At 41.3% G+C, this 27,444-nt stretch overlaps 1 protein-coding gene across 4 annotated transcripts in view; it reads left to right on the top strand.

The window, feature by feature from the left end:
* Positions 1-27,444, top strand: part of axdnd1 (axonemal dynein light chain domain containing 1) — a 215,522-nt gene that overhangs the window by 17,691 nt on the left and 170,387 nt on the right. For all 4 annotated transcript variants that reach the window (XR_011357692.1, XM_069938137.1, XM_069938136.1 and 1 more), the window contains exons 3-6: positions 4,215-4,378; positions 6,603-6,706; positions 17,566-17,686; positions 23,797-23,885. Coding sequence is in view for 3 of the 4 variants with exons in the window: in XM_069938137.1 (XP_069794238.1) it covers positions 4,215-4,378; positions 6,603-6,706; positions 17,566-17,686; positions 23,797-23,885 (478 nt within the window). In the remaining variant the exon portion in view is untranslated. The remainder of the gene's footprint in view (positions 1-4,214; positions 4,379-6,602; positions 6,707-17,565; positions 17,687-23,796; positions 23,886-27,444) is intronic.

Here is a 27,444-nt window from a genome sequence, read left to right as displayed (position 1 = left end):
ATTCCTACTAAATTGTTTCATACATATCCTCTCTTTTGTATTTTGGGAGCAGGCAATTCTAAACCCTCTGTAATCAGCCAACTTTGCTACATACTGTGGCTGCCCCTTACTTACATTACTCTTTCCCTTCACCATGAGGTAAATATTAAATTGTTACATAGTACTGGATTCACGTATACAAACTGAATAGTACATAAGCATATATTCTACATATTTTCTATGATTAATTAACCCCTATATTCCAACACATCAATGCGTAAGGTCGCGTCTCCCTGGCTCGCATTCGGCATTCTCTCTTAAAATGTCCCACCTTTTACAATCGTAGCAAACTAATGCTCCTGTTTTCCAATTCCTATCGGGATTACCACGAGGTCCCGGGAACAGTCGTCGTCCCTGGAATTCCTCTCTACCCTTGTCCCTGCTCTGGTCTCTACTCTCCCACTCCCGGAGCTCCTCCCAATGTCCAGAGCTGGCACACAGCCCCTACCCTTTCCTTGCTGTCCTTCCACGACTTCCTTGACTGCCTGCATCAAAATCTTAGCCTTTCCTTTCTTTTTATTGGGCATTCTCTCTTAAAATTACGCACCTCCGTACTAGTCAGGGGCACATTTACAAAATCGAGACCCCCTCGCATGGGAACTTCCCGTAAAGGTCTCACCCAGTTAATTTCTGGCTTATCCTCTCCTTTATAATGTCTGGATTCCTGCTCTCTGGGAAATGAATCAAAAGGTTTTGCCCTTCCCTCCTGGAGGGTCTCACACTGTTTTGAATCAAAGTCTCCTCCCTCTCTTGTCAATTGAGGTGGTAATCTAGTACTTTGTGAACAGGTCATCATACCACCCCTACTTTCTTCTCCTTTCTTTAGCTGTGGGGGAGGATGGGAAGGTGCAGAAGGGTAGAGCATAGGAGAGAGGGGAAAGATAGGAGCCGGCATAGGAGGAGCATAAGGTGGAGGAAGGGAATGTAACACATCCCATCCTTGTGTTTCAGGGACAAAAGGATCCTCATCCTTCTTGTCCTTACATTCCTTTTCATTCAAAATCAGTTGATCAACCGATCCACTGAGCCAGCAGGCTGCATATTCCCTGCTCTCAATATTATCTCTTTGGTTTTGATAGAGCCCAGATGTTCAATGCCTGACACATCCAGTCATCCTTGGATCTGAGCTTTGGCCAATATACCGAACTCTCTTTTATCGGACTTTTAACCCATTCCAGACAGCAATACCTGACCATGGTCTGTTTGTCTTTCCCACGGGTTCTCCCCGTACCCCAATCAGATAGCATTAATCCTAATGGACTTTGCTTAGTTATCTGATTGTCCCGTCCTTCCTTAGGACTGTTTCCCTTGCTACTCACACCTCCCATACTAACAGGTAAATAAAATTCCTCTTATCGGGATCCAGTTGCTATTCCTAGCGCGCTTCCTTAACGTCCTCCCGTTGTTTGTTCTCAATGCCTCTTCTCGGACATCACTCGCTTCATCTACTGACCAGTCACCCGCCGTCTGTGAGTCCAGCTGAATCAGCTGGGGTGCACCTACCCCCGTCGTCAGGCACTCTGTCAGTGGAGGGAGTGGGATCCCGGACGAGCCCCCATTTGTGAGAAACAGAAGTACCTTCACAGAATTTGCTCGAGACAAAAATTGAGAACAAAGAACATTTATTATACAACAATGCAAAGTTGGGTGCTTCCCCTTACCCTGGGAATACACACACACACTGGGGCTCACCCAACTTTTATACAGTTTATTTCAGTATAGAAGTACCCTCCCCCTTACATTCTTCTGCCTCCTGGATGAGTTTGGCATTAGGCAATCCTGTCTGCCTACGTGCTGTTTCTGTGAACTTGGAGGACCAGGGGGTATTCTGTCGGTGTCCTATCATGTCATTGACCTTATTCACAAACCTGTCTTTGTTCTAATTCACACCTTCCCGACTCTCAGGGCTACAACCTTATATGCAGAACTTGCTAATTCTGTCTAAGGCTAGACAGACTAACTTTACTTCGTACATTCTATTATCTATCCTTATCCTATTCATACTGGCTTTATTCATTACACATATATCCATATTAGTTTTCTTCATATTTCATATTTTCATATCAGTTTTACTCATCTCTCACACTACTAAAATGTTATTTCAGCAACACATCTTGATGTAGGTGATGGTTACATCCTAAATATTCTTGGGATTATTTGGGTATTTGCTGATTTAAATTTACATTTGGTAATGCGATGGGCCAAAAGTTGGTGTTATTGCAGACTGCTGTAGAGTATGTCAAAATGACACTTCATCTTGCTTTGTGGTAATAATTTCATATTTTTTTTTGCTTTCAAGGTTTCAGAGTATTGTTTTTCCGAGTCACACTAAACACAACACCCTGAGGTTTAGGATATTCCTCTTCCCTATGTGGAATAAACCCATACCATAAGACATTGGAGTGGACATGGGCCATTCAGCCCATTGAGTCTGCTCTACCATTCACATCATGATTGATGCACTATTCCTCTCAACCCTTCCTTCTTCCTGTAACCTTTTGAGACCCTTAATAATCAAGAACCTATAACCTCTCCTTAAAATATACCCAGTGGCCTTCACTGATGCTTAGAATCGAATCCCACAGATTCACCAGCCTCTCGCTGAACAAAATTTTCCTTGTGTATATTCTAAAGGGGCACCCTTTTATTCTGAGGCGTTTCCCTCTGGTCCACTGGTTACCAGAAACTTTTCTTTTTCAACTTTCTTCCTTTTTCAATACATTGCAAGGCATCTGTCTCTTCCCTGTTTCTCTGGATTTTATTAATTCCAAAATATATAAAAATACAACACTGACAACTTTAAACTAGGTAAATTAAAGTTCTTGTTTATATCGTTAGTTTATCTTCAATTAAAAACTGCATGCAAACAGTTTCAAATGGAAGACTTGAAGCAAACCTAGCATGAATGGGAATTGGGGAGTAATGAGGTGTTTAGGATTTTGTGAAATTTCCTACTCCTCAGAAATCTTGGAGCCTGCACCAGTTGTCTTCTTAAAAATTATATTTCTTTTATCTAATGTTACATATACTGACAAGGAAGCTGTAATTGAGCACCACTGATAGTGGTTTTTTTCAGAAACACAATGTGAGGGGAGTTGTTGCTATTAATTTAAAAACCCTCCGAAATAGTGGAGCAACACAACCAGTCTTTTCAGCATCTATTGGAGACAAAGGTATATTGCCAATGTTTTGGGCCTGAGCCTTTCTTCAAGGAATAAGCCAGAAGTAGGAAATCTCAGAAATCTCAAAATTCAGATAGTGCTGGCAGGGGGAGGAATCCAAACCAACGAAAGGCGTTAATTTGATATGATAAGGGACAAGATAAGAATTTATCTCCAGGGTCATCTACTGGTGCTCCCTTTGTGGTCTCCTCTACCTTGGAGTGACTGGACAAGACTGGGAGAATGCTTTGTTAAACCCCTTGGCTCTGTCCACCTTAATAGCATGGATCTCCTGGTGGCCACCCGTTTCAATACCCCATCCCATTCCCTTGTTGACTTGTCTGTCCTTGGTCTCCTGCACTGCAAGGCTGAGACCTTCACCAAATTTAATGAACAACATTTCATCTTCCAACTGGGCACCCTCCAACCAGATGGCATTAATATAAGTTTCTCTGGCTTTCGTTAACACCCCCCCCCCCCATCACCTTTCCCTATCTCTGTCTCGACATTCTGTCTCCTTTTCGCACAAACATTATAAATTCTTAACTCATCGCTTATCAATTACGTTTTGTTGTAAATAGAAAAATGAACAATATATGGAAATTAAGGAATTTGTATGTTCATGAAATTGATAAACCAGTCCCAGAAGAGATTTATGTGGTATTTTATGATGGCAAGGTTAGTAATGGGTTGGTGCAATGCTATTATAGCACAAGCCATCTGGGATCAAATCCAGTGCTGTAAGGAGAAACCCTGCCCTGTCTGCATGGTTTTCCTATGGGTGTTCCAGTCTCCTACCACCCTTCTAAATGTACTGGGGTTGTAGATTAATTGGGGGATTTGGGCTGCAAAGGCTTGTGGGCTAGAAGGCTCTGTTACCATGCGATATGTCAAAATTTAAAGTTAACTCCTTCTCTCCTTCATTGCCCAACTTGCTGAACACCTCCAACATTGAAGAAATGACTCTGAAATGAATTAGGGATTAAGCCCCTTCCCTTTAACGTGCTTTTGCAGAAATACCCCAAATAAAGGAAATGCCAGGCAACATTGATCAATATGAAACTTTACCGCCTCTCAAGAATGACTTCATCCCGGAAGAAATCTTATGGTCATTGACTACTGTGCCAAATTCATGCTGTCGTGGTGGGTCACCAATAAAATCTCCAAAAGATCTTAAGGTAGGGACATAAAATACTTTAAATTCTCAAGTGTTTACAATCAATTTGTAAATGCATTTAGGCGCATTCTCTCTTGTTCAAAGAAGGAACATATGGACTTGTGTGGCATTCTCAGTGTTTTACAGCCAAGGTTGATTTTTTTTAAAGTGTAATTACTCTTGTAACTTGGGAAAGAGCAGTCAATTTGCATAAAGCAAAATGTGACAAACAGTAACCAATTATTCTATTTCAGATGATGTTAGCTGAAATGAACAATGGTATAGGGAGAACTTGACGGCTCTTTAATGTTATAATGTTGAGGGCAGACAGTTATGGTTTTTAGACAGCACAATCAAGGAATTTTGCTGCTACACAGGCAGGCTAAAAAGCAATGAGCAGGAAGTTTGAGTCAATTCCTGCAGCACAAAGGACTCTGACAACTTTTTAGAGAAAACCTTCAGTGTATATCATACCTGAAAAATTTGTTGACAGTCATCCACTCTACTGCATGTCCAACCACCAGAACTGTTGCACTCAGGTATTTGCAGTCTAAAAAGGTGCCCAGGGTGACCACACGGGCAGTAATTATGTTAATTTTTTTCCAACAATTTTCCCGATATTGCATTCTAAAAACCATAAATATCGTGGTTTAACGCCTTTCAATGTCAGATTCTCAAATCTGAGTCTCATTCAAGTATTTAGAAAAGTGTCTGAGAAAACAATGTTCTGATTTGAAGACAAGAGCTTTTTGTCTGTCATGAATTCAGAAAAGCAAAGAAGTTTGCAAGTATGTGTCACGGAGAGGTTGATTGCTAAAAGTGAAAACTTGAAATGCCAAATATTCTACTTCTCAGCACAATCATTTTTCATTATGACAAGGGCAAACATTCAAATAAAACTTTTCATTTAATGCATGTATTGAATGCCACTCAATTAATTAAAAGTTAGAATAATACTTCAAGCAAAGCTCATCACAATGTGGATACTAATTTCCCAACAAAATGTAATTTTATTTCAATCCATATAAAACAACCTTTTCTTTTCAAAGGAATGTCTGCAAAGTATACCTTACTTTCACAGTAATTTTTTAGTATTGGCAATTTAAAATGGATTGATTTTCTTGAATGAATTAGAATAGCTATTTCTCGATTATTTTCACACCACTCTTTAAACTTGATGGAGCACTTCAAAGCACAAGTTTCTCCTTGAAAATGCATGAGATTACACAATTTTCTGTACATTTCTCTTTCTGGATGACTGCAGAGTCAGTCAGACATTGTTGTTTGGGAATGCCTGAAGTTGGGCATTCTTGAGACCACATGATCTTCCCAGCTCAATGGTAGACTTGGATGTCAGCAAGGTAGGGTGATAACTTGCCTTCATTCTTGGGCCAAACCCCTACCTTTGTCAATTTGTCCCTTCTCAAAGAGCAAGAATATGACATCCCAGTGATTTGTTTCTTCCTCCCTCAGCTTTCCAAACTCTACAGACAGTGATGATACCCAAATATGACTGCTGGCATGGTCATGTTGTCCTGTCCCCAGCAGGTAGTGCAGATATGGCTGAAATCAATGCTCATCAGAGTGTCTGAAAACTACTTGGCTTGATAACTGGTTATATCATTTCTTCAGACTTGCAGGGTTTCAAAGCTATCTCTGATATTCACAGTCTTGAAATTTTCAAGTTTGTGCTGGAATCTGAGATTCCAAATCAGAAAATCAAGTCATCACTTTATGTCCAAATATTTTATTTCAAGTGCCATTGTTTTTTTTAACCAGAAAGAGGCTCTTCTTTGTAACACATTGATGCAAATCACAGCAATATGCGATGTAGTTTTGACTGAAGTGCTATCACAGAGCATTAAAAGCATTTTATTTTGCCCGTTTATAGATTATTTTCCTTCCTGTGATGGTATGTATATACTCTTCTGTGCTGTTCTGTGTATAAGTGGTTGGCCTGCCCACTGATGACTCAATCCCCTGTAACCCCTCCCCCTGTGACTAGGCTCCCTGCCCCCTTCCATTAATTCGAGCACATGGAGTTTGGCAGCTGAAATCTAATGTGTATTAAAGCCTTTCGTTCCTCACTCAGCCTTTGGAGTCATTGACAATGCGTATCACTTCCAAAATAAATCTTTACATTGTTTATTTAACTTTAAGAATTCTTGTAATTATTTGATTTTGACATGATGCAGTTGACAGTTACCGTCTTCCATTCAGATGATCCAAGTTCTCTGTTTCCTCAGTCACACTGTGTACGAACCACTGATCACATATGGCATCACCCAAGATGGAGATCAAAATTCAAGTACTTGATAGATCAGCCCACCTCACTGGCTGGAGCAGGAAGGTACATTTATAGAGCGATTTGAGGTTGAATGTACAAATGGAATAATTCATTGGAAAACCCCAGCTTACTTGCTTTGTATGCAATTTTGTTCATCATTTCTAAGTTCACTTTCTAATGTGGCTTGCTGAAATACTCACCTTGAGCTGCAACCGTACCTGGCACATTGTTCTTTTTATTTCTTTGACTAGTAGTACAATAGCTACAAAATATGAAGAATGAGACCTGTGGAGGGAAAATAGAACATGCACACTATTCAGCCTGCTGAACAGAACATCTTAGATGTTGTCCAATTTGTATTAGTCTGATAAATACTCAATACTTAAAGTTTGTGTCCCCATTTTGCTTGCTTTATGTGTTTGAATCCATAAGATGATTGCATTTTTTATTGGCTTTCAACCAATATGTTGCCATTTATGGTGAAGTTTACTGCCAAAATGCTGCTGGGTGGAGGATTTCAGTGTTTTAACTTCTGTGAGTGGACCGTATAGGAATGGTGCTTGTAAATCAAGCTGCACCTGTTCATACCAGTGCACTGTCTTCCATCATACTCATGATATTTGACTTGTAGTAGATACAAAGGTTTTGGGATTCACAAGTATAAGTAGAATGCAAAACCTCTGACCTACTTGAATTACCAATGAATGTATAATGATTGTAATCGACCCCTGTGCTTCTGTTATACCATTTATTAGTCTTGTGCTGGATGTTGTGTTGGATTTGTTAGCTATATTCTCAGATTGTTTCATTATCTGAGGAACTGTGAATTAATATACTGCATTTATCAACAAACAACCACATTTTTTGCTTTGTGAGAAATCTGGGGCAGCACAATTGTCCCAGGTAACTATACCTGCAAGAGAGGCATTCAGCTGCAGCTCATTAGAGACCATGGGATCTAGAACTGGATGAAAGTCAGATCATTTGGGAAGCAGAGGGCATGATAGACAGAAGCTAAAAGGACACAGTCACACCTTAAAGACAAGAGGCAAATAACTGGGTGACTATTTGGAGAGGGAAAGGGGATAGGTAGTCAGTGAAGAGCACCCGCGACCATTCCCATCAGCAATATCCTTTGGATACTGCCAGTGGGGGGGGGGGGGGTGGGGGGGGGGGGGTGGTGGTGACCTATCTGGGCAAGGCAGCAGCCAGACCAAAAGCACTTTGGTCGGCTCTGAATCTAAGAAGGGAATGATGAAGTCAGGGAGAGCAATAGTCATAGGGACTTTGATAGTTAAGAGAATGGGTCAGAGATTCTGCGGCTACAAAAGAAACTCCAGGGTAGTGTGTTGCCTCCTGGGTGCTCAGGTCCAGGATGTCAATGAACAGTTGTAGAATATTCTTCAGGGGGAGACAGAGATCATGGTACCAATGCCATAGTCAGGAGTGGGGTCGAGGTTCTGTAAAGTAAGTCTAGGGAATAAGGAAAGAGATTGAAAAACAGAATCTCCAGGAGGTAATCTCTGGATTACACCATACTATGAGCTAGGCAAAGTCAAAACAGGAAGATAGCACAGACAAATGAGTGGCTGATGAGATGGGGCACAGTTTCAAGTTCTTGGATCATTGGAATTGTTTCTGGGGAAGGGGTAACCTGTACAAGTGGCACAGGTTGCACCTGAACTGGATGGCAGGGGGTTTGCTAATGCTGTTGGAGAGGTGGAGGTAAATTAGATTGGGGAGGGGTGGGAACCAAAGTGAAGAGGCAGAGGAAAAGGTGGTTGGTGCACAAGTAGGGACAGCTGGTAGGGAATTTGTGTGGAAGGACAGGGCAAAATTACAGCCATGGGGATGTTGCAATATTTCAAGGACAGTCAAAAAAGTGACAAATACAGGGTAAGAGGTTTTGTATTTAAATGCACGCAACACAAGAAGTAAAAATGATGACATTGTTGAACAGCTACAGATTGGCAGGTGTGATGTTATGGCCATCATGGAGCCATGACTATAGGATGGATATCATTGGGAGCTGAATGTCCACTGATACACAGTGTATCTAAAGGATAGGCAGGTAAGGCTGTTGGGAGGGAATAACATTAAATCATTAAAAAGATGTGACATAGGAGCAGAAGATAGAGAATCATTGTGGGTTGAAGAAATGGCAAGGGTAAAAAGACACTATTGGCAGTTATATACTCACCTCCAAACAGTAGCCGGGGTATGTACAGCAATCTACAACTGCAAATAATAAAGGATAGTTAGAAGGGCAATGTTATGGTCATCATGAAGGATTTTAACATGCAAGATAGATCAGCTCGTTGAATGGTGTCATGCCAACAACCTTGTGCTTAATGTTAGCAAAACCAAGGAGAAGGTTGTGGACTTCAGGAGGAAGTCAGCAGCACAAAATTCAGTCCTCATCGAGGGCTCAGTAGTGGACAGGGTCAAGAACTTCAATTTCCTGGGTGTCAACATCTCTGAGGATCTGTCCTGGATGCAATCACGAAGAAGGCTCGCCAGCGGCTATACTTTGTGAGGAGTTCAAGGAGATTTGGTATATCACAGAAGACTCTCAAAAACTTCTACAGGTGGACCGTGGAGAGCATCCTGGCTGGTTGCATCAATGTCTGGTATGGAGGTGCCACCCTCAAGACAAAAAAAAACTCCAGAGGGTTGTTAACTCAGCCTGCAACATCACGGGCACCAGACCACGCCACTGAGGGCATTTACAAGAGGTGGTTTCTTAAGAAAGCTGCCTCTATTGTTAAGGGGCCCCACCATTATCGAGGAAAAAGGTACAGGGTCCTAAAGACAAGCATTCAATAGCACAAAGTCAGCTTATTCCCCACTTCCATCAGGTTCCTGAACAATCAATGAACCAAAGACACGGTCTTACTTTTTACTTTTTATGCACTATTTTTATGTATTGTTTTAAGGTTGTTTGTATAAATGTTTGCACTGTGACGCTACTGCAAAACAACAAATTTTGTGACTTGTTTATGACAATAAATTCTGATTCTGAAGTAGATTGGGAAAACCAGGTTGAGAGTGGATCTCAAGAGAGAGAATTTGTAGATGCCTTCTTAGAACACCTTGTGGCTGAGTTGACTAGGGAAATGGCATTTTTTGATTGGATATTGATAAGAATTGATAAGAGATATGAAAGAACCTGTCACAGTTGCGTACTTACTTTTGTTGGGACCGACGCTGGCCATTCAGATCCCTATCAATGATGACATAAGTGATGTGACGCATGACAGTAATAGCGCGCATGCGTTAAGTGTTTGTATACAGGTGTGACAGGGTATAGAATATTATAGATATGTTTTTGGGAGACAAATTGGGAAAGGTTTGTTAGAGTGGGTCACGTACAAACTCTTTAAAACAAATCTTATTTTAAATACTGGCACTCTGCCCAATGCTAGACATATCAGAGCCTCATAGCTTTTGCAAGAGCTTTGAAGAGTGCTCAAAAGACTTCATTAATGGATTGTTGTTTATAAAAGGCAACAGATGAAAGATCTTGTCAGAGCCACAGACAGTTTAAGGAGAACTTACTAAGAGGGTCATGTGGTTTTGCAAGCAGAGAGAGTAAAACAGGCTTTTTGTCAGAGAGTGACATACACAAATACAGAAATCATTTGTACAGTGTTACAGCCAGCAGACAGCAGCTGGGACTGGAACAGGACAAGCTCGCAAGCCTGTTTGACAGCCTTGTCAAAAGCCCTTGTGGTTCATGTAAGAGGAGAGGACTGGCTGTCTAATGTTTCACTTGGAATAAGTGAAACAAAAAGGAACTCTGTGGTGACCTGAAAGAAAGAAGTTATCATCTGGAGAACCCTGAAGGGGCAAGTTTTGTCAGCAAGACAATGGAGTGGCTGATGGAAGTACATGAGTTGTGGATGTCCTGGAATAACAAATCTCTCTTTGAAAACTGACAAGAACCTTCCTGGTTTACCTTTCAAGCACCAAGCCAGGTGAACTTTATAAATGTCAAATTCTGAGCACAGTAGAAGAATTGCCTGCAACCAGTGAACTTGGAGGAATGAGAAGTGAGATTGGACTGTGAACCAAACAAGTTTTCTGAACTTACACACACATTACATACACGTACGCTTAGAATTAGAAAGGGGTTAAGTAAGTCAATAGAGATAAGTTAAAGTTTGATTCTATTTTCATGTTTAGAGAATTAAAATCAACTTTTGTTGAAGTAACTATTTGTATTAGTGAATATATATTGCTGCTGAGTTTTGGGGTCCTCTGGGCTCGTAACACAGGGAATGGATTTTGGACGCAGGAGGAGGAGAGTGAGAGTGTCAGGATCACCTGTGTGGTGGTGAGCTAATGAGAAGGTAAGAGAAGTTTGGCTGGATGGTGTTTGGGGAATTGAATAACACAGTGTTGTATCCAGCGAATAATAAAGAAAGTAGACTTCATGGTGTACTGAAAGAAACAATTGTGTATATACTTTATTTGTTTGTAAGCTGTGGTAAATCAGTGCTGTTACAAACTTAGGAGAGAGGAGAAACTAAAATCAAAGGCCACTATACCAGTGGAACAAAGGGGATGTGCTGGCATTAGAGAGGGTTCAGAGAACATTTACAAGTGTAATGGAGTATATATATATTTGGGAGAATTTGGTAAAATTAGGGTATGTTACATACATACACTTATTTTTAAACAGATTTTATTTGAAATACTGAAGAATTTATATTCAGGAACATTGTAAAAACTATGGAGAATGAAATGAACATTTCACAAGTAGGTGCTAATTGAAATGATGTCATGAAATGAATAGACCATTGTTTTGGAGGAGACAAAATGGCTGTTTGCAAGTACTTATAGAGTGCTCACAGAAAGGTCACTCCTGGGTTTTGTTTATCTAAGACAACAGATGGGAGCAGAAGGATAACTCCTGTTATTTGCTGAAGAAGGTGGGGTTTTTTTTGCAAGTGAGAGAGTCACATGGGCTTTCTACCAGTCTCAGTTGGAGAGTGAGCGAGAAAACAAACTCTCTCAGCCAGTGTGTGTGTGACACTGAAAACAGCTGAACAGTGCAAGCCAGGAGAAGCTGGTTGGAAACAGAAATGCTCCAGAGAGGCAGATGGCTGAAAGTGCTATCTGTCTGATGTTTCTCTTGGAATAACAGAAAGGAACTCTGTAGTAGCCTGAAAGAAAGAGGTTATCATCTGGAGAACCCTGATGGGGCAAGTTTCATCAGCGAGACATTGAGGTGACTAATGGTGGTGCCTCTGTTGTGGAAATCCTGGAACAACAAATCTCTCTCTCCAAACCCTACAAGAACCTTCCTGAGCAGTAAACATTTACCTTTCGAGCACCAAAGCCTGGTGAACTTTATATATGTTAAATTCTGTGCACAGTATAAGAATTACCTACAACCAGTGAACTTGGAAGAAGGAAAAAAGAGATTGAACTGTGAACCAAAGAACTTTTCTTAAATTTAGACACACATTACATACACGTGCACTTAGAATTAGAAAGGAGGTTCATTTGGATTAGTTAAGTATAGAGATAAGTTAAAGTTTGATTCTGTTTTCATGTTTAAAGTTAAGTAAAAATAACTTGTTTAAATAACTACTTGTCTTGGTGAATGTCTATTGCTGCTGGGTTTTGCGGTACTTTGGGCTCGTAACACAAGAATGATTCCTGGAATAAAGAAATTAGCATATGAAGAACATTTGTTGGCCTCTGATCTGTACTCCTTGGAGTTCAGAAGAATGAGGGGAGACCTCATTGAACCATTTCTAATGTTGAAAGGCCTGAACAGAGTAGATGTGGAAAACTTGTTGAGGACAAGAGGGGACAACTTTAGGATTGAAGGGTGCCTATTTAAAACAGAGATGCAGAGGTATTTCTCTAGTCAGCTGTGGATGCCAAGATGTGCAAGATTGGCAGAGGTTGATAGGTATCCAAATAGTCACAGAGTCAAAGGTTATGGGGAGAAAGCAGGGGAATAGGGCTGAATGGAGAATGGATCAGCTCCTGATGGAATGGCAGAGTGGACTTGTCAGGCCGAATGCCTACTTCTTCTATATCTTTTGAATATAATATCATTAATGAAGCAGATGTAGATAGTTGGACTGAAAATGTTGCCTCAATGAACCCCAGAGCAAATTTCCTGCTACTACAATGGTTGACCTACAGCAAGCAAAATTGTTTTCCTTTCTGTTGGGTGTGAGACAAGTTACAAATTATTCTTCCTGACTTCATTGACTTTAATTTTAATGCACAGAAGTGGTTGGTTTCATATCATAGGACCATAGAACATTACAGCACAGAAAAAAGGCCCTTTGGCCGTTCTATTCTGTGTTGAACTATTATTCTGCCTAGTGCCACTGATCTGCACCCAGTTCATAGCCCTCCATATCCCTCCCATCCCTATAAATGTCCACATTTTTCTTAAATGTTAAAATGAGCCTGATTTCACCACTTCAGCTGGCAGCTCATTCCACGCTCCCACCTGTGTGAAGAAATCCCCTCCAATATGTCCCTAGAATTTTTCTTCCCCTTTCACCCTTAACCTCAATGGAAGAAGCATACTCGCATTTCCTCTATCTATACCCCTCATAATTCTGTATACAGAATTCAATCTCCCTCCATTCTTTTGCACTCCATGGAATAAAGTTCTTTCCCTGTAATTCGCTTCTTGAAGAACCAGCAACATCCTCATAAATCTTCTCTGTACTATTTCAATCTTATTGATGTCTTTTCTGTAGTTAGATGACCAAAACTCCCTCTTTTGAATCTTTCACAAACATAATAATGTAGAAAATTGCTGAGGGTTGTCCTGTCCACAAAACACTATAAGATGATAAATACAAATTAGTCAAATGAATGTCCTATCACCCTTTGTCAATCAAGAACATAAATAATGGGAAGAGCCAACAAGTTGTTTTTAATATTTACTTTGACTTCCATCAGGATCAGGACTCCACATCCCATTGTAGTCATGGACAAAATATGACACTAGAGCAGATTTCTACAGATATGATGAGGGTAATAATGAGAGCCCTTGATATTTATTCTTGAAACTGGCACAGAGTAAAGGAAAGTTAGGGAAACATGAAGTGTGGTCATGGAATCTACAGGCAGTCCCTGGGTTAAATACGAGCTCCATTACCTAGGTTTGTCTTTAAGTCGAATTTGTATTTAAGTAGGAACACGTACATACGGTCCTTATTTAGCATCAGTTAGGCAAATGTTTATCTTACTATACATCATATTTAGTATATATTTTACCTTTCAATGCATATAAACCACTTCCCAACATTAAAACATCTTAAACATAATACAGGACATAATAATGCAGTACTATACATAAGCAAATCTAAGATAAGCAAACCAGATTAGAGTTCAAGAGCTACTCTTTGACTACCCTATCAATGTCATAAAGTAAAAATCATTAATCACATCAATTTTATTGGCAATTCAGCACCCACTTATGACATTAAGTGTTGGAAGCTAATATATAAAGGATTAGTTTGGCAAGGAGGTGGGGAGAGGGAGTAGATATAGTGAATACTAAACAGAATATGATCCATATTAAAAAAAAATCCAAGGATCAAACAGGAGAAGAGAACCTTTGGCAGGTTACTCAATGTCAGCCAGTATTCTCGGAATGGCACACTGGTAACAAGAAAACCAAGAGGAAAATATTTAAAATTCAAGACCCATCAGCAAATCCTATCACTTTGGATTTTAACAATGCTTGTTTGGAGTACAAGTTTCCATCTCTCATAAAGATGCCAGCTATCAAATTTATCAGATAAGAGTTTTATTTGGGTGATTTACAAAATGGAAACTGGAGCCAAATTTTTCATCAGATTCAGAAGTTATCCAATCCAACAGAGGTGGTGAAGACTGCGTTGGAGTGAGCAGGGTGGTGGTTGCGACGAAGCGGAGGAGGAACCACATTGGAGCAAATGGTGGGGGGGAGGGAACCACGTTAGAGTGAGCAGGGGTGGCAGCTCCATACAGAGTAGGGTGGGGACCATGTTGGAGCAAGTGGGGGGTAGGTGGCTGCGTTGGAGCAAACAAGATGGGGGGAACTGCATCAGAGCAAGCGGGGGGTAATGAGGGTAGCAGGGATGGATTGAGTGGGGGGACCCACATCAGAGCAGGCGGGGGTGGCAGCACCGACAGAGCGAGTGGGGGGGGGAGCCACATCAGAGGTGGCGGCAGTGATGGAACAGGGTGGGAGGGACCACATCAGGGTCGGCAGTGATGGAGCGAGCAGGCTAGGAACCGCTTTGGAGCAGGCGGGGGTGGCAACAGTGACGGAGTGAGCAGGGTTGCGGCTGCCACAGAACAGGTGGGGGGGGGTCTGCATTGGAGCGGGGGTGGGGGGAGGCGCCACTTTTGAACTTAAATTATTCTCAAGCGTGCTCGAACTGGAAGTTGACGCATTCTACTTCTGGTCAGCTTCCCAGTTCGTAACTATGGGTTGTTCGTAAATCAGATGTCTTCAAGCCAGGGACTGCCTTTAAACAAATTAAAGAGGAGATGGTGCTTAAAGCAAATAAGGGTGGATAAATCCTCAGGGCCTGGGATGTTGTTCGAGTTGTAACATGTCAAATTCATGTATCTACTCAGGAACATGTGTGGCTTACTTGTGGTTATACCCAGCTCCAACTCCATCTATAAATTCACAGAGGACACCACCATCATAGGCAGGATCCCTCACAAAGAAACACAAGGACACCTCCTTCATTATCAGCGAGACCAAAGAGTCGGTTATTAACATAGAAGTGGGGTGGAACTTACTCATCAGTCCACATCAACAGTGGACTGAGGTGGAGAGATTAAACAGCTTTAAGCTCCTCACAGTAACTTTGTTCTGGTGATTTGTTCTAGTCCACCCATGTCAATGCAATGGCCAAGAAAGCTCGACAACACCAACACTTCCTCGCAAGCCTGAGAAAATTTAGCATGACACCAGTAAACTTCAACAACTTCAAAAGATACACCATGGAAAGCATAATTTATATCACTATCATTTATATCACATATATCACTACGTGGTATGGGAACTGCTCTGCCCAAGACTCCAAGCTACTTCGTAAAAAAGAACATCTAAAATGGTAGACCTAATTGATTTGGAGAGATACCAGTGGGCTGATATCGCCTCAAACCGTGCATCTTGGCGCCTCACAGTTTGGCGGGCAGCAACCTCCTTTGAAGAAGACCACAGAGCCCACCTCACTGACAAAAGGCAAAGGAGGAAAAACCCAACACCCAACCCCAACCAACCAATTTTCCCCTGCAACCGTGTCTGCCTGTCCCGCATCGGACTTGTCAGCCACAAACGAGCCTGCAGCTGACGTGGACATTTACCCCCTCCATAAATCTTCGTCCGCGAAGCCAAGCCAAAGAAATACAGAAAGATAGATAATGATTGTTTGCAGTTATCTGAAGGCAACAAGGAAGTAACCTTGCATTGTGCAGACAGTCCTTTTGTTGCATCAGAGCAGTAGGTAGCAGTGAGAAAATTTTGTTACCAGGGGGTCCTTTATAATGCTGACTCCTTTCTTTTTTTTAAAATTTTTTTTATTTTTCACACTATAAACCATATTGATCAAGATACATACATTTTCCTTCTTAAATATATACAGTGTCGTTTTCTCACCTCCCCTCCTCCCCTCCCCCCCTTCCTACCTCCCCTCCCATTTATTTAAAGTTCAGAATATAAGATACATTAAACCCGTCAAACAATGTTGTCACTCAATAAAAATAAACAAGAAATTCCACTGAGTCAGTTCTTTTCATTCTCTTCTCCTTCTGTCATTTTAGGTGGTAGATGTCCATGGTAGGTTTTCTCTATTATGTTTCATGTATGGCTCCCATATTTGTTCAAATATTATAATGTTATTTCTTAAATTATAGGTTATTTTTTCTAATGGAATTCATTTATTCATTTCTATATACCATTGTTGTATTCTCAAGTTATCTTCTAATTTCCAGGTTGACATAATACATTTTTTTGCTACAGCTAGGGCTATCATAACAAATCTTTTTTGTGCACCATCCAGATCTAGTCCAAATTCTTTGTTTTTTATGTTACTTAGGAGGAAGATCTCTGGGTTTTTTTGGTATATTGCTTTTTGTGATTTTATTTAATATCTGGTTTAGATCTATGCTGACTCCTTTCTTGAGGCAGTACCTCACATAGATATTTTTAGTGGATAGGAGTCCAGAGCCTGTGATGGACTTAGCAATGTTTGCTGCCTTCTGAAGAATTCTGTGTACCTGGGCATTTGAATTGCCAAAACAGGCTGCGATGTAGCCAATCAGTATACTTTCTATGTGCACCTCTCGAAGTTTGATGGAGCATTCCATTTTATGATAAACCGATAGCTTTAAAGTTACTTCTATAAACATTTTATACTAGATTTTTCGAAACATTAACTCAAACCTGACAATTGCTTACAGCCTAATATTTTGAATGATTCCATTAGACTCTGCATAGTAAGCTTGTAATTGTATAATGACTCTCAAAGTTTTGTTTAATGCATATTTACTTGCTTGCCTCATTCTTCTAATTCATAATACCTCCAATCTTCTGCACTATTCAGCTGATCCTTTCTGGGTATTTACTTTTCTCTTGCTGTTATTTTCTCTGCTCATTCCCTATGTATCTACTTCTTTTCCAAATATCTGAGATGCACTTCTGCTGTATTTGCCTCTGCAAATAGGTATGACTCCCTGCTCTCATCTTTTCTGAGCTATAAAGCATTATATTACTGCTTTAGAAAGAGGTACTTGTGATTCTAAAATGTGTTTATTGCTATAAATCTAAGTTAAATTTAAAAGAAAGCATCTCATTATTTCTTTAAAATTTTGTTTCATCTGTATTTGTTTTTCTTTTGTGACTTAAAAAAAAATCTTTCCAAACGTTCATGCAGGGATATCTCCTTTTTATGTGATGCCGTGCACACCAAATGTCCTGTTAATGGAATGCCTGCTGCGTTGGCAGCCATGGACAAAAGTGCTGTTCGGGCTCAGTTTGAAAGACATCCTATCACAGTGAGTAACAAATCGAGACTGAATGATTTACAAGCAATATTTATGATGTTTTGCTTCTGGTTAATACTGTTAAAATATCTGGGTTCAGAATGTAACTATTTTGACTTTATTTCAATTTTGGATTTAAATTTAAAATGCTATGTGATAAGAAACAAAATTTTCCATTCAGATCTTTACTAATAATTAATTTCTCAGGCTAATTGGTTGATAGTTTCCAGTTTTTGTCTTACCTTACTTTTTCACTTGTCGCATTACATTTGATGTTTTGTATTCTGCTAGAAGTTTTCCAATGTCCTCAAGGCAATCTTTGCCATTTTAGATTTCTCCAATCTAGATAAGAATTCAAGTCAAACCCTTACCAATCCCACCTTTATTTCATGATATGTACTTTGTCCTACAATGGCTGCTCTAGGGGCCTTGTGGACTACTTTCTTCAATGATTTCTTACCTATTTTATTTTCTTACCTTCATCCAGATGCTCATCTTTATCCATTGAGCCAAAATCATTTCTCAGTACTATACTGATCTCATCCTTTATTAGAAGTGTTTGGTCTAAGCCTGTCCTCTGCTGGATATCATGATGTCACCTTTCCATATTATTTCTAACCCTGTGTGACAGTAGCCAGGTTAGTCTAATACACACATGTCAAACTCAGGCCCGCGGGCCAAATTTGGCCCGTGATATAATTATATATAATTATATTTGGCCTGCAAGATCATATCAAATATGTATTAGAGCTGGCCCGCTGGCCGCCGCGCCAGTATAGCACAAGCACAGCTAATACTACCAATCCCAGAATGCTTTGCAAATGCGTTGGTGCCGGCCCGTCAGCCCGCTAATCGCCCCCACCTCCTCTCTTTACTTTAATTAGCATCTGCGACCTGTCGCCTAACTCACATGTAATAAACCCCTTACGAAAAATGGCCAAACGAAAGACAGAAAACAGGACCTTTCAAGACAGGTGGGAGGCAAACTCTGACCCCAGAGTTTGATGAACTTGCATCTAAGAAGAGATGCCAAGTATCTGGTATAGACCCAGGTGCATCAGAGTAAATCACAGTGTAGCAAGCTAAGCTTGGATTAATATTTTTTTTTGGTTAACTTTGGACTGTTCATAGTTGAAAGATTGGATTTTCATTGAAGCAAGTTGTTTTTTTTTGACTTGTTGGCTTGTGGAAAAAAAAAACATTTAAAAGGAGCTTAAAGGCTATAGAGAAATATTATGTATTGAATATTTTATTTCTCATTTGTTAATGCTTCTTCTGGAAAGAGTTTAACCAAAACTATTATTAAACATTTATTTTAATAAGAAAAAGTTTAACATTACATATGTTGAAAGAAGAGAAAACATGCAGATGTTGTTGAAATTTTTCAATAAATATTTAATTTGGCCCACGACTTAGTCCAAGTTTTTAATTTTGGCCCTCTGTGAATTTGAGTTTGACACCCCTGGTCTAATAGAAGTAAAGGATGAGAAAGAATCACATCTCTGAGTCTTAATTGTATGAGTGCATACACAACAGTGGCGACAAGGAATGAAACAAACCCTACACATACACTATGCACCAACCGTGAAAAGAAAAACAACAGGAAAAAGGTAGAAAATGACTACCTAACATCCCTAACAAATTCCCGCCAAAAGATCAAGGTGAAAGCGCGTCAAGATGGCGGAGGGAAAGTTCGGAGAATTCAATGAAATAGAAGAAAGTTGGGATAACTAGCTAGAAGGGTTTAACCACTACTGCGTAGCCCACAATTTTGTGGAAGGACCAGTAAATCGCAAACGTGCCCTCTTCCTCAGTATAATGGGCAGCAAAACATTCGACTTCCTTTCGACCTTGTGAGCCCCAGAAAATCCAGGGATGAAGACATTCAATGAATTGTGCACAGCTCTAAGGAACCATTTAAGCCCCAAAACACCAGTTATGGCAGAAAGGCAACAATTCTATGAAAGGAGACAAGGACCAAGAGAAACAGTAAGTGAATACCTGGTCTCATTGTGCAAACTGGTAGAGCACTGTCATTTCGAGCAGTTTCTAAATCAGGCACTGTGAGATGGATTAGTGACAGAGTTGGCAAATCGCCAAGCAAGGCAAAAATTATTAGCAATGGATGGAGACGTTACATTACATATTCCACAGAGTTGCCTGCAGCTCGGAAATGGCGGATAAAAACTTGGATCTGGGTCATCCAGACCTAATGGTCCGGAAGTCTTCCATTGTGGGAACTACAACCACTCACCAGAAAACTGTTTCTTCAAAAATTCTAAATGCAACCATTGCAAAACAGAAAGACGTATGAAGCTAAATGTCCAGCTCTAAAGTGCAGGTGGCCTGCAAATAAACAGGAAGGTAAATTCAAAACAATTGCAGAGAGAGAGAGAGAGAGAGAGAGAGAGAGAGAGAGAGGGGAACCTAGCACTGATGATGATAACAGCCCATCGGCTGACTTTTGAGTGCCAGAGCACTCAAGCTCCTGAGGTTTCAGCTCCTGAGGTATTAGACATCCGAGGAATAAACAGAGGAAACACAGCAAACTTTAAACAGCTAAAATGGACACCCCCTGAAAATGGAGTTAGACACAGGGGCAGAGGTGTCCCAGTAAAGGAATGCTTGCTACCACCCCTCCCAGAAAAAAACAACTGAAATAACTCTAAGATCTTTTTCAGGAGACAGAATCAAAGTGTTTGGAAAATGTACGGTCCAAGTACAATACAAACAACAGCAACCAAAAACATGCTCTGCATTGTATATACCCAGGGACCAGCACTTTTTGGAAGAAACTGGCTACAACACATTCCCCCAGACTGGCTGAAAATCGGTTCAATACTAATTGTAAACCACACGACACCTCCCAGCAAGAACTTGATGAAATCCTCAAAAACCATACAGTGGTTTTCCAACAAGAATTTGGGAAAATCAAAGCCAAACTGCAATTAAAAGATAATGCAGAACCAAAATTCTTCAAAGCCAGAACAGTCCCATTTGCTATGAAAGGGAAAATTGAGGCTGAATTAAACAGACTAAAATATGAAGGCATATTAGAACCAATACAGTACAGCAATTGGGCAATGCCCATCGTACCCGTACGAAAAGTAAATGGTGAAATTTGCATTTGCGGCGATTACAAAGTCACCATCAATCCATCGCTCAAAATACTCGAACACCCAAGCACTAAACAGAAGGCAAAAATTCACAAAACGAGATTTGTCGCAAGCATATCAACAGATAGAATTGGACAAAAAATCAAGGGAATATGTAACAATCAATCCCCATCTGGGACTATTCACCTACACACCTGCCTTACGGAATTTCAGCAACATCTGAGATTTTACAAGCAACAACGGACAAATTGCTATATGGACTCTCAGTTGGGTGTTACCTAGATAATATCGTCATCACAGGCTGAAATGACAGTGAACACTTAAAAAAACCTTGAAAAGGTTTTAACCAGACTATAACAGGCTAATATATGATTACAAAATGCTAATATATGATTACAAAAGGACAAATGTGTCTTCATGTGCCCCTCAGTAATATACCTTGGGTTTACAATCGATAATGAGGGGGTGTGAATGAATCGAGCAGGAACAGAAGCCATTCACAAGGCCCCATACCCAACCAACAAATTGGAATTACAGTCCTTCCTAGGACTTGTTAATCACTACCAAAACTACACTATGGAGTCCGCTGAACTAATTACTCAAGAAAGATTGGAACACAGAAACTAAGTACACAGTCGATCAGCTAAAGGAAATACTAACATCAACAAATAAGGTGCTGATCCTCTATGACCCTAGTAAAAAGTTACACTTGCCAATGGGACTAGGAACGGTACTATCCCAAATCACAGAAAAAGGTAAGCAACCAGTAGCGTATGCTTTACAAACATTAACCACAAGCGAATGCAATTACGCCTAACTAGAAAAAGGATTGGCAATAATTTTTGGTGTAAAAAAAAATCCACCAATATTTTTACAGACAACAAGCCTCTTAGTTTAATCCTGCGGCCACACAAAGGTATACCAGTATTAGCTGCAGCCAGAATTTAAAGATGGGCCATGCTTCTAGCGGCGTATAACTATGATATAAAACATAAACCAGGAACTCTTAACGGCCATGCAGATGCCTTATCACGCATGCCTCTACCCAAGACAGACGATGAGAAGAAATTATTAAATGGACAGCAGAGGCAGCATCCATCAACCAAGAACAACTTCAACAACGTCCCATTACAGCCCAGATGATTGGAAAGGAAACCTGAAAAGATGCAATATTAAGCAAGATCCTATACTTCAACCTTAATGGGTGGCCCGAATCTGAAGTCATTCCAGAAGATCTAAAACCTTACCACACACACTGCCATGAACTATCAGTCAAAGAAGGCTGTTTACTATGGGGTACCCGTACAATTATTCCAGCCAAAAGCAAACTACCATGTTATCAGAACTGCACCACATCCATCCGGGAATGGTACGAATGAAGGCACTGGCCCAGATGCATGTCTGGTGCCCTCCATAGACAGAGACATTGCAACAACAGTAAGAGAATGCAAAGTATGTCAGTTAATGCAGTCAAAACTGCCAGAAGCCAATGCTAACCCATGGAAATGGCCATCCAAACCTTGGCATCAGATTCATATAGACTTTGCTGGACCACTCATGGGTGAGACTTTCCTAATAGCTATGGACATGCACTCCAAATGGCCAATAGTTTCACAGCTAAAAAACACCAAAGCAGATCCCACGATTCACTGTCTACGAGCTATCTTTGCCACTTACGGATTGCCTCATAAATTAGTTACGGACAATGGGCCTCAATTTAAAACAAAATTTCCGAGTGACAAGAATCTCAGACATATTTTGTCTGCACCCAAGTACTAATGGGGAGGCAGAACGTTTGTACAAACATTCAAAAAAGCAATGAAAACCATGAAACTTCTAAATGCCTCCTGGACACATAAAATTGCAGATTTCATATTGGGATAAAGAAAAACACCACATTCTACCACAAAAAGCACCCCAGCAGAACTAATATGCTGCCCACAGTTCATCCAGATCTGGGTCTCCGATTGCAAAAAAAACCCAGCATCGCCACAAACCTCACCTAGAACATTAGAAGTGGGCGAGAGAGTTCTGGTACAAGATTATAGACAATATAAAGACCCATGGGTGGTAGAAGTAATCTTACAAAATTTGAGCCCCTGCTCATACTCTGTTCTAGTGGGGGACAGATTGTGGAAGTGACACATTGACCAATTATGAGCATTGACTGACACTAATGTCCACATCATGATGTCACCCTTCCATATTATAAAACCCTGTGTGTCAGTAGCCATATTAGTCTAATAGAAATAAAGGATGAGAAAGCATCATATCCCCAAGTCTTAATTGTGTGAATGCATACATAACAAGAAGTGCTATGTTAACTTTTCTGGCTGCCCAATTGAATATTTTGGCTCCAGCAATGGTAGCCCTAAATCTATATTTCTCCAATGGCGATATATCATTCACATTTATTTCTATTTTAATTAATTTATTTTCTTGTGAATTTTGCATTAACATAATTTTCCTTCAGTTTTGACCTTTTAATTGTTTGTCTTATTCTGACTTTACTTGCTGGACCTTTGGATGACACTTCCCCTTGTGCCACACTGATCTCCCATCTCACTACCCTGTATTATTATTTTTGATCTTTTCTATTCCCATGGATTGAATCCACCAACACCCACCATCGCCTTCCATCCTGCCCACTATTTAGTTGAAATCCAAGGGAGAACTTTGTTGCCTTTGTTTCAGAGTACCTTGGGCTCTTCACACCCACTTATGGTTTCTCTTCAAAGTCTTAACATAAAATACAGCATTTCCATTTGTAGGGATATGTGCTGTTGATTATTTGAGGGACTTGAGATGAGCTCAACACAGTTAAGTACTATTCAGCTGAGAGAGGCTGATTCCTTGTCATTGTTCTGGGTTCACTTCACATGACGTAGGATTCAGAGTTAATGATGAGGTCTTCCAAATCCATTCTCTTTGTTATATTTGTATTTTGTGCTATTTAGGGACATCATTGAATACTTTTGACATTGAGAATTTTTTTTCATTCAACAGAAACAGATAGCTGTACCTGAGAGTTTGATACCAGATGAATACCACATTGTGAAGAACAAAGGAGTCCTAGGTCTGGAGTATTATGATGAGTGAGCAATCCTCCATATTAAAGATGCTTCTTTTTCTTCAAAGATTTTCTTCTTTGTGTTTTGAGGCCATCATTAGAGAGCAGGGTTTCGCAACATGACCCTACATGTAATATGTTGCTGTCAAATCTGTTTCCTGATATCCCTGGCACTTTAGCACATTACCCTACCTTGAAAATAGCAATTGATATGGGTTTTTTGCATATTTTCACCCTGAACATTGAAATAGTTATTATGTAACTGGGTAATAGGATCAAAGGATTAGCAATAGTTTGTGGGAAGTCTGGTTTAAAATAATAGAGTACTCCTGATTCTCTAATGCACTTTCCATGACAATAAACTGAAAGGGTGCAGAAAGAGTTTACAAGGATGCCACTGGAACAGGAGATCTTAAGTTATAAAGACAGGTTAAGATATTTTTTTCCCTCTGGTGTATAGGAGACTAAAGCCCATTTCACACTGGCTAACCAGTAGATTGGCCTTTCAGTGAACTGATTAAGGAATCCATTTTTGCCTTTCACACTGGACCACTGTTAACCGGTTCTCTGTGTCCTTTCACAGTCGTCACAAGCCAAATCCAGGGATAGAGGATTCTATCCTCTATCAGTGACATCTGGGTGATGCATCAGTCAGTGGTGGATCTGCCCTAAATCCTGATCAATGTATTATGATCTTGTAGTGAGTCACTATAGCAGAGGGTGGAAGAATGACACACACTTGATATGGTTATAGATTATTACGGATATGGCTTATTGCACTACCTGCCCCGCTTGTCTAGGCCCAGTTTCCCGCAGCTGGGCCTGGTTTTCCCGCCGTTGTCAACAGAAGTGACATCAGTGGCATTCCAGTCAATGTTCCTGCCGTACTGATGGTTGGCCTTGTGCAGTCACTGCATTTGACCATCATTTTGTGTGTCGGGCTGCCTCCCAGGTAACGGGTCACTACACAACACACCCTCACCTCCAGAACCAGTGATCTGAGTATTGTCCTTTGACTTTGGCGGCCTGCTCCTGCATTGAAGGGCCTGTGTAGTGACCGGCCGGTTGGTGTCTATGTGTGCTGGCTTGAAGGGTTGATAGTGAAAGTCATTATTGTGCCAATAGTGTCATCAAATATCTTAATGCATGTGGACCCGTTGTGCCTTGTCACTCAGTAGGGCCCCTCGTATAGTCATTGCAGGGGTGAGTGGTGTGCTCCCCATCATACGAAGATGTATTTACATGACTTTGGTTCTTGGGGATGAATTTCTTTGCTTGGCCCTGTGGTGAGGGCTGATCTGATGCTAAGGTGCCTAGTCGCTCCCTTAGCTTATCCAATGTTGCTGCTGGTGGGTTTTCTGAGTCCTTGGCAGCAGCCAAGAACTCCCCTGGTACGACCAACGGTGCGCCATACACCATTTCCGCCACCAAAGCATTAAAATCCTCCTATGTTGCTGTGTAGATACCCAGGAGAACCTACAGTAGCTCATCTGTCCAATGTGGTCCCTTGAGTCGAGCCATCAGAGTTGCCTTCAGGTGTCTGTGGAACTGTCCCACCAACCCATTGGCCTGTGGGTGATATGCTGTTGTGTGGTGGAATTGGGTTCCAAGAAGGTTCACCAGTGCTGCCCAGAGGTGAATTGTGCACCCTTATCAATCACATGCTCTGGTACCTCAAACCTTGCCACCCAGGTATTGATCAATGCTCTGGCACAGGATTTGGTAGTTGTTTCTGCCAGCGGAACTGCTTCTGGCCACCTTGTGGAGCTGTTGACCATCATCAAAAGGTATCTTGTCCCTTCCCCCCCCCTGCCCAGGAGACCGGCAATGGTCCTACAATGTCAATGTGGATGTAACTGAACCTTCGCCATGCTGTTACGAAGATTTGGGGAGGTACTTTGGTGTGCGTTTGTACCTTTGAAGAGTGTGCAGGTCTTCACCCATTGACTTGCCTGCTTATGGAGTCCGTGGCAGACAAATCTGCTGGCTACCATCTTGACAATGGTTCTAATGGCCAGGTGCACCAGGTTGTGCACTGTTTCAAAAACCTGCCATCTCCAGCATGCCAGTACGATGGGGCGGGGCTTGCCAGTGGACACATCGCATAGGAGTGTCTGGTTGCCTGGGCCGATTGTGACAGAGCATCTGCCACTACGTTAATTTTACCAGCAATATGTTTGATGTCTATGGTAAACTCGGATATATAGGACAGGTGTCTTTGTTGCCTGGATTACCACGGGTCTAATACTTTGTTGAAAATGAAGGTTAGCAGTTTCTGGTCTATGAAGATCTTGAATTGTCTCCCCTCCAAAAAGTATCTCAAGTGTCAGACTGCCAGGTATAGTGCCAAGAGTTTGCGATCAAAAGTGCTGTATTTGAGTTCAAGTGCCTGGAGGTGTCTGCTAAAAAATGCCAGGGGCTGCCAATGTCCTTCGATCAACTGTTCAAACATGGTGCTGACTGCCTTGTTGGAGGCGTCTACTGTGAGGGCAGTCAGGGCATCTGTCCTAGGGCACACCAGAAACATAGCGTTGGCAAGTGCGTCTTTTGGTTGTTGGAATGCCTCTGATACTTCCTTGTCCCAGGTTACCTCTTTTCATTTCCCTGCCATGAGTGTGAATAGGATGGCAGGAAAACATGATGGCATGATGTGGGCTGCTCCTGGTATGAAACAGTGGTTTGATCACACCGGTAAATTCCTGGAGGCCCTTCACCATGTGGGGTTTAGTGAAATTCCAGACGGCCTCTACTTTTTCGGATAGAGATATCACCCCATGACTGTTGATTCTGTGGCCCAGGAAGTCAATTGTCTCTAGCTTGAACTGACATTTGGCCAGGTTGATTGTAAGGCCGAAGTCGCTCAGGCAAGTACACAGTTGTCTTAGGTGGGCCACATGCTTTGCAATTGTGGCTGGCTATCAGAATATCGTCCGGGTTAATGAACGCAAACCTGGGCTGCATTCTTCAGCCCAAAGAGCATCCTTAGGAACTCAAACAGCCCAAAGGGGATGATCGCAATTTTAGGGATGTCATCGGGGTATTTGATGATAGCCCCAGATGAGGACGACCTTGGTAAATATTTGCACCACTTGTAGATTTGCAGTGAAATCCTGTATATGTAGAACAGGATATCTGTCCGGTGTGGTGGCTTCATTGAGGTGGCGATAGTCTTTACATGGCCTCCACCCTCCTGCTGCCTTTGGTACCATGCGTAGGGGGGAGGTCCTGGGACTGTTGGACCACTGCACTATTTGCAGTTCCTCTTTTTTTGAATTCTCTTTTGCAAGGTTGAGTTTCTCGGGAAGGAGGCCACACACTCTGGTGTGGAGTGGAGGTCCCACTGTCAGGATGTACCAAGTGCTTGGGTTCAGTGAGGTAAACTGGGGTGTCACGATGGAAAGGAATTTGGCCAGGATGCATGTGAACCCGTTTTCAGACAACCTGACAGAGTCAAGATGGGCAGCCGGTAGTCTGGTTTCACCCAGAGAGAAAGTCTGGAAAGTCCTGGTGTGCACTAAACACTGCCCTTTAAAGTCCACTAGCAGACGGAGGAAGTGTCCCCAGGAGTGGTTGTTTCACCACTG

Source organism: Narcine bancroftii, chromosome 5 (assembly GCF_036971445.1).
Source record: "Narcine bancroftii isolate sNarBan1 chromosome 5, sNarBan1.hap1, whole genome shotgun sequence".
Lineage (NCBI taxonomy): Eukaryota > Metazoa > Chordata > Chondrichthyes > Torpediniformes > Narcinidae > Narcine > Narcine bancroftii.
Note: the sequence above shows the minus strand (reverse complement) of the source record. Positions and strands in the feature narration are given on the sequence as shown.